Source organism: Brachycentrus maculatus, unplaced genomic scaffold (assembly GCF_059751285.1).
Source record: "Brachycentrus maculatus isolate JH-2025_06_01 unplaced genomic scaffold, ASM5975128v1 h1tg000797l, whole genome shotgun sequence".
Classification (NCBI taxonomy): domain Eukaryota; kingdom Metazoa; phylum Arthropoda; class Insecta; order Trichoptera; family Brachycentridae; genus Brachycentrus; species Brachycentrus maculatus.
Window position 1 is genome coordinate 321,455 of NW_028281525.1, and position 8,546 is coordinate 330,000.

The window sequence follows — 8,546 nt, forward strand, 5'->3', positions numbered from 1 at the left end:
TCCATATTCCACTACGACATCTGCAGTACAATCCAGTCGCCTCTTACATCACTTTCAAATCAAATAATGATCGCGAACTTTTGTACCGTCAATTGTCAATGTTCTCACCAGGGCCAGGGTAGGGTTGTGAAATTTAGGCAGTGTAAAAAATCTCCAATCCGGCCATGATTCTTGTCGGGTACGCTGTCCATAACTTTCTTTAGATCCCGGTACATTGAAAATGTGTTAGAATTTTAAAATATTTAATAATTTAAATTGAAAATTATATTTAAAAACAGTTAAAGTTATTTTAAATACATAATTGTGTTAATTAAAACCGAAATGAGTTCATCTAAACCCTGTATAAAATAAAAATAGGTTTTGTTTTTTAGCCTCCTTCATTATTTCTCATACCGATTTCAAAAATAACTTTGTCATCTTCAGGGATAGACATGTACATGTATATCCCTGAAGATCACAAGGTTCTTTTCGAAACCGGTTGGAGAAATGTACCAATAATGGATGTGGTTAAAAACATGAAATAAAAACTGGTTATGTATAAAAAAAATGTAACCCATTCTCTCCCTGACAGTAACACGAACTTCATTATCAATGGAATGATCGTCTTCTTAAGCATTGGACAGATTTTGCTCAATCATCTCAAAGATATATTCACAAAAGACTTATTTTCAATTGTTTTTAAAGCTTTCCATCCCTTTAGTTTATTTTTAAGCTTCAGAAAAGCTTTTACAATGGAGAGCTTGCGGGTCGATCAATTTTTTTCCAATTTTATTTATTATTCACGTATCGGAAGAAAATATCCTTATTAAAACAAATTTAAAATATGCTTTTGATGAAATCGTGAAACAGAATGTTTTACAAACAGACTTTTTGTAACAAACATAGATGTTTCGTTATTATATTTAAAAAAAATATATAGAATTAATTCTCTCACTCTTTTAACAACCTCAGTTCTCATGGAACTACCCTTTATTCTATACCTAAATGTACACAATACATATATTTATACATATAGGATATAGGGCGACATCAAACTAATGATCACATCTCCTTCCAGTCTTTGATTAAACATGTGGAGACAGGGCACGTAATATCATATACATGCTGTACAAGTACTTTTACTTTATCATGCAAGTACTTAAAAAAATAATACTTAATAAAAATATATGATTTGTGTGTCCTTAATTTTAAGCCGATAAATTTATATCTCGTGTTGTTACAAAATGTCAAACTCGCATACTGTTTGCGTTATACACATCAAATAATATAATATTTGTGTAAATATTTATTTACATACTTTAAAAAATATAATAATAATAATAATAAAACCCTTATCCGCACCCCAATGGTGCATAGGGCACTGTGTCATATAAACGCAGTGTTATCTTGATCGTTTACACATGAAGGAAAGGTGATCAGCCCTCCGCTTCAGGTACCAGTCCATGGTAATTTTGAATAAATATTACAGTGAAAAAATCACTTATATTTATTTTACCCCCCTTGGGAATCGAACCCGGGACCTCCAGAATGGTAGCCGAGCGTGCTGACCATTACACTACGGAGGCGGACAAAAAATAGGATTTAGGACTTTAAAAAATAGGATTTAATAATGTATTGTTGTAGTAAAATATACGCATATCAAACAGTATTTCTTTTTAATGTTCCTTTATTTTTAATATATTATCAGTTGGATTGAAATTTTATCAATTAGTACTGTATCCAAAAATCTCAAGCAGATATATAAAATGGTAAAATTTAACACCGATTTTTTGAGAATTTATTTTTATGTGTTTTTTAACAATAAAATACAGCTTAGTCGACTCGAAACACTTTAATATATGAATTAAAATGGAGTTCTACAAATTAAACGCGAAATCTATAATTAAACTGTAGTTTTAATTTAAAGTATTTTTTTGTAGATAAAAGAGAAATAAAAAAAAGGGAATATTTTTTTTCAGTACTTAGATCAAATTAATGTAAATATTACGAAAAAAAAAAATTTTATGTGTATGTTTCTTTAATAGTATTCCTAGGTAATAAAAGTGATATCGATCGCTGTCCAATGGTATGCCTCAATTATATAAAACATTATTACTTTCTTGTGTACTTATGAAGTTTGGTTGGAACCACCATGTATAAGAGGTTACATGATCACCCTCCCACTCAGTTATTGCAAAAGCCCTCATCGCATCGGTCAGACGTGAATTCTGTTTTAAATCGATACAAAATTTAATTTAAAATCGTTCTCTATGGAAGGAAGAACATCTATTGCTACAAGCATATCAGAAGAAGTTTGTATATTTTCACTAAAGATTTTATATATATTTGAAGTTTATAATTATTATTTAAAATAAGATCTACCACCTTTGTGTCTTCTTCTCCTGGTGTCTTTTAAAACTAAAGATTGGGCGTCATAATGTAATTACAATCAATCATGGGTAGAATAGGGTGAATGTTACACGTGTGTAAAGTGATCACTGAAACCAGCTAATGACGGTCGTAGGCCCCGTAAATATCCCGATTTCAATATTCATCTTCATCTATGTTGAGATGTCAAAAAATAATATAAAAATAACTACTTTAATTGAAGATAATCCAAATTTGTGAACAAGTATTTGGACACACTCAAAATGTTGTAGGTCATTATTTCATTTGGTTTTTCTATTCTATTATCCATGTCTGATTATAAGACCCATCCTGTATACAGGATAAAATGCCACCCCATTGCACACATGTACATAATGTACATTATTTTCCTCTTCCATATTCATATGTCTCCTTATGTCCGTCGACTAACCGTTCCCTTCAAGTATTTGATATGTTAATCATGGATAATCTTCATCATTTTACATCTACCCACATGCTTTGTATTTTTTTTTCATTTTTCCATCACTTATTAATTCCACATACCCGAACGAACTTAACACGCCTTCCATAATTTTACCGTATCTCAGCCTAGCATCCTTTACATATTTCGCCATGTAAAAACTATTTTACATTATTTTACCAAACATTCGATTTAATGATCTCATTCTTTATACCCTCATCCGCACCCAATGGTGCATAGGGCACTGCATTTTATAAATGCAGTGTTATCTTGATTGTTAACACATGAAGGAAAGGAGACCAACCTCCCGCTTCAGGTACCAGTCCAAGGTAATATTGAATAAATATTATCATCACTTTCACATATTTTTTTGACTCCCCCCCCAGGGAATTGAACCCGGAACCTCCAGCACAGTTGCCAAGCGTGCTGACCATTACACTACGGAGATGGACATTCCAACACCAAGCAATCTTATTCCTTCTTCTATTCTCTGATTTGTAATTATTAGTGTATTATATGTTCCAAATATCATTGAACAGTAATTTTATTTTTTCCCGAAATCAATAAATTTTATGACTAAACTTTTTTGTTTAAAGCTCCGGCTTTGATCGTGTAAAAAGTTACTGGGAAAATATTTGCTTTTACTTTAATTGGCTAAGCCGTTTTACGATTAATTTCCGAACGAATATAAATTTATTTCCCGAAATAAAGGATTACTGAAAACTTCGGATCGGTTTACAAATGCTTTAGAATTTGAAGGTTGTAAATCTATGTTAATTTATTCTTGTAAATCAGTTTCAGAACGATTAATGCTTATCATCTGTCAAACTTTAGCAAAATATCTAATTTGTAGAACCTTCTTTCAGGGCCTTCTATATTTTTTAAATGCTGTGGTTTAAATTTGGCAACTTCAAGTAAATTAACTGTTTACTAAAACTAAGTATTGATATCATCAATTAAATGCCCTATTATCGTATATCAATACAATTCGCATTAATTATTTAATGACAAATTGTGTTTTTTATGATGCTTAAAGAAAAAAAAAGTCAGTCAAATATAATATTTTGAATTTTAACAATTCAATATGGAATTCTACCAACTGTCTGCAGTTACAACAAATAAATATTTTGAAGCTACATATGTGTGTATATATATATATATATATATATATATATATATATATATATATATATATATATATATATATATATATATATATATATTATATATATATATATATATATATATATATATATGTATATATATATATTTATATATATATATAAATATATATATATATATATATATATATATATATATATATATATATATATATATATATATATATATATATATATATATATATATATATATATATATATATATATATATATATATATATATATATATATATATATATATATATATATATATATATATATATATATATATATATATATATATATATATATATATATATATATATATATATATATATATATATATATATATATATATTCTTCTCCGTCTCTGTCCTCATTACTGAGGGTTGCGACCCTTGAGCAATGACACTTCTCCAGTTATCCCTCGACTGCACTGTACGTAGCGCTCAAACCACCGAGGTGCCTGCTGCTGCCTTAACTTGATCGCCCCATCGTGTGGGGGATCTCCCTCTCCCTCTCGTCCCCTCCAGGCTACCGATCACAACCAGTCGTTCCGGGCTATCCTCATTGCCACTCGGAATGTTTCCAAAGAACTGAGAAATCCGTCGTGTACAGACAGAAATATTTATAACTAACGTTACGATAAAAAAAGTTTAAAAATAATTTTTCGATATAGGTGTAAATGAACAAAAGTTATTTCTTGATTACTTCTAACAATAATTTTTACTTATAATTTGACGGTTACTCCAAAAATGGACTTTATTCCTCGGGCGTGAATATCACTAAATATAAAATTGTTAAGAGATAATTTCGATGTTTATTATCAATAACTGCCTACAAAAGTTGGTAGATTTTCCTTAGGTAAGGGATTCTTTTATCTGCCACTCAGTAGTGCTAGCTATTTACCTTTCAGGTATAGGCACCTACTAAGCATTAAAGCAAGGGTCGGCGCTATTCGACATCAAAGGACCAATAAAAATGGTGGGATATATTCCCTTGCAAAAGAACCAAATAATATATGTATCTGCATTGGCACCGGCATCAGCGCCGTATAAAATATCAGTAATTTTTTTTTTTGAGTTACCTAACCTCTAAGTGACTCTGAAATCTAGCTACGGCTTATGCAACACCGCTTTTCATGACCCTACTCAGGCTTCAACTTTTTAAGTTTCATAGCCTTTGCCTACTCGTGAGTGGATTTACTCTTCATGTTTAAAGTTACTATAATTTCATGTAATTCATGAGTGAAAATTCTAGGCAAAAACACTCGCTTGAATTTCACATTTTTTCGCTATAGTTCTATATATATGAACCAATGTTGAAACGTTGTTCTTGAATCACTAAAACTTCACTAGAGACTTCTATTGGTGAGATGAAAAGAAACTTTTTATTGAGCAAAAACTCTTTTTATTAATATGTGAGGTCCGAATCCTGGATTATAATCACATACATACATGGCAAACGCCGGAAAATATCATTTTCATTTAGATTATTTTGGCTTATTATTTGACCAGTTAATTTATTTACAACATTTTGAATGTGTACAAATACATGTTCACAAATCTGGATTATCTCTCTATTTAAAGGATCTCCAATAATAATTAAATCAAGAAAAATATATAAAAACCATTGTCATGTTCTATGTTTTGTGTATTTTTTAATGCTCAAAGCTTGTATTTTTAATTTATTAGGCAGTCACTTTATGGTTATATCTATTCATTTTTGCAATTCATATTTTACCAGGTAAACATATTTAGTAAACATTTTAAGTGTGTCCAAATACTTGTTCATCTCACCAATAGATCTCTCTAGTGAAGTTCTAGTGATTCAAGAATAATGTTTCAAAATTGGTTCATATATATAGAACGTCCAAGAATTTGAGTTGTGTGGTTGTCAATAATGGGTAGAATTGGTGAATGTTACACGTGTGTAAAAAAAACAGCCTATGGCGGTCGTCAGACCCGTAAATGCCCAGACTTCCATTTTCTTCTTCATCTATGTTGAGATGAAAAATACACACTCAAAATGTTGTAAAAATAATCATTTTGAAATACCAGGAGCGCAGAGTAAGGTGAGAGGATGTGCTGTTACTGACTTTGTTCCGTTTCTGTTCTCCGCAGCCCATCAGCGTGGTGGACGTGGTCCGCGCGGGCGCTGCCGTGCCGTGCGCCGCGTCGCGCCGGCCCGCGGCTCCGGCCGCCGCGCCGCCGGCCGCCATGCTGCCGCTGGACGCCGCCGTGCGCGGGGGCCCCTCGGCGCCCGAGCTGGAGACCTTCTCCGTGTCGCTCAGCAAGGACGTCTACGGGCTGGGCATCACGGTGGCGGGATACGTCTGCGAGGAAGGTATATTTATTTAAACTTCATGTAGGTACAGAAAAGAAATAAGTACATTGGCGGGCTTACTGCTAAAAAGAAATATCTTCCAACCAAGCAAAAACATACTAGTGATATTTTTCAAAACGTTAGATACCATACATCGCTCGCTCTTTTCAACAACGTCATAAATAAATAAAAAATTAATTTTTCAGGAGAACAATATATTAAAATGTATTTAAAATAAATATCAAGCCACTTATTGAACTTTTTACGGTGCAACATATCTTTAGTTAAATTATCTTTAGTTAAAACCTGAATGTTTTTTCTCCATTTGAAAAATATTTAATATGTTTAAAAAAAAAAAATAAAAAAATAAATAAATACATTTTCTTCAAAATGCAAAAACAACACTTTCTGCCCTGTAGCGTGTAAATATTAAGTTAAAATATGCCGCTTTTGCTGGGATGTAGTACATTTTTTGGGCATTTCGAAAATATACACTACTGAAAATTTACGATTTTTGATATATGACGTTGTTGAAAGGAGTGAGCGATATAGCTGTTTGCAATCAGAGTGTACATATAAAAACTCAGAAATAAAAACATAATATATCAGAGGATCTTCTTCTTCTCTACCTCAAACATTATTCCGTCCGCCTCGTAGTGTAATGTGTCATAATAGATTAAGAAAAAGTCATAAAAGAAAAAGTGGTATTTACCAAGTAAAACTATCAAAAAGTCAATTAAAATGGATTGTTAGTACCACAAAGTGTTTGCCGAATCAATGAATGAAATAATTGTTAGATTCAGGTAAGATTCGGTTTTATTCCTTTACGTCTTTTGGAAATCTAAAACCTATATACTGATCTTGTCTAAACGTAGGGAATAATTGAGAATAGTAGTTATTATTCTGGGTGTAAAAATTCTATTTTCCCATGTTTTCCAATGATTAAATCTGATATTTTATTTCGAGAAATAAAAATACTTTGTTTTCTGATGCACTCACATTTTTATTAACCAACTAGTTTTATTAACCCCTCTTCAGGGTTTAATTTATTACTAATAAATTAAACCCTGAAGAGGGCAACAGGTTGTTGCCGAAACTAGTTGGTCAATAAAAATGTGAGTGGATCAGAACACAAAGTATTTTTATTTCTCGAAATAATATATCAATATGATCCACAAAGTAAATGCTTTCAATATCCAAAAAAAAATAAATCTGATATTAGCTAGTGCCTACATCACAAATGAAAATAATAGCATGATCCTACTTAAAATATTTACGAACCACTGTTGCCAAAATATCCTCAAAGCATAAAGGGATATATGTTTTATTGAATTGTATTCACGCTGATTAGATAAAATTTGATTACAAAATGATAGAGGAATATATTCACTCAAAGGATTCATTAATTGATTGATAACAGGGCTAATCCCTTCCGTTCATGATGAAAGCATCATATTCCGAATATCATTTGTGTTTCATCTGTTATTCAAATAGTGTGTTTCATTCTACGTTACACAATGCGTAATTAATACGTTTTGTTGTTGACTAAAATAATAATATTATATTTACGTATTAGATTTGACGTGTTTGGTGGGTGGAATTTCTTCAGACAGCGAAGCTTTAGTTACGGGTATAATATAAATAAAACTAACTCTATAATATCCATCAACATGTAAGCGATTAGTTGTGAGAAGGGTTCGGATTCGCGGAAGCAAGTATTATTTTTGACTGATAGCGTCGGGTCGAGATAAATATAACAGCTAGCCGTATATGTTTATAACTGTGAATCTATTTTACGGTTGATTTACTAAGGATATACATAACTCCCAGAGATTAAATAAACCTTTTAACTCCAAACCATGGAATCCTAGGACCCTTATCCGTACCCCCATGGAGCATAGGGCACTGCATCATTTAAACACAATGTTATCTTAATAAATACACGAATCTATCAACGAAAAGCGAAAGAGTACTAAGGTATTAATATCTTCCTCTTCTTCTTCAAACCTTATCCGCACCCGATGGTGCATAGGGCACTGCATCATTTAAACACAGTGTTATCTTAATTGTGAACACATGAACGAAAGGTGATCACCACTCCGCTAAGGTACCAGTCCAGGATAAAATTGAATAAATATTAGAGTGAAAATATCACTAATATATATTTGACCCCCCCCCTGGGAATTGAACCTGGAATCTCCAGAACGATAGCCGAGCATACTGGCTATTACACT

General features: G+C 31.7%; 1 protein-coding gene across 1 annotated transcript in view; it reads left to right on the plus strand.

Moving 5' to 3' along the window:
• LOC148300193 (uncharacterized) overlaps window positions 1-8,546 on the plus strand; it is a gene marked incomplete at its 3' end in the record, with an annotated part of 177,075 nt that overhangs the window by 114,349 nt on the left and 54,180 nt on the right. Inside the window, exon 6 of the mRNA XM_088275129.1 lies at window positions 6,111-6,333. Within this exon, the coding sequence (XP_088131255.1) occupies window positions 6,111-6,333 (223 nt within the window). The remainder of the gene's footprint in view (window positions 1-6,110; window positions 6,334-8,546) is intronic.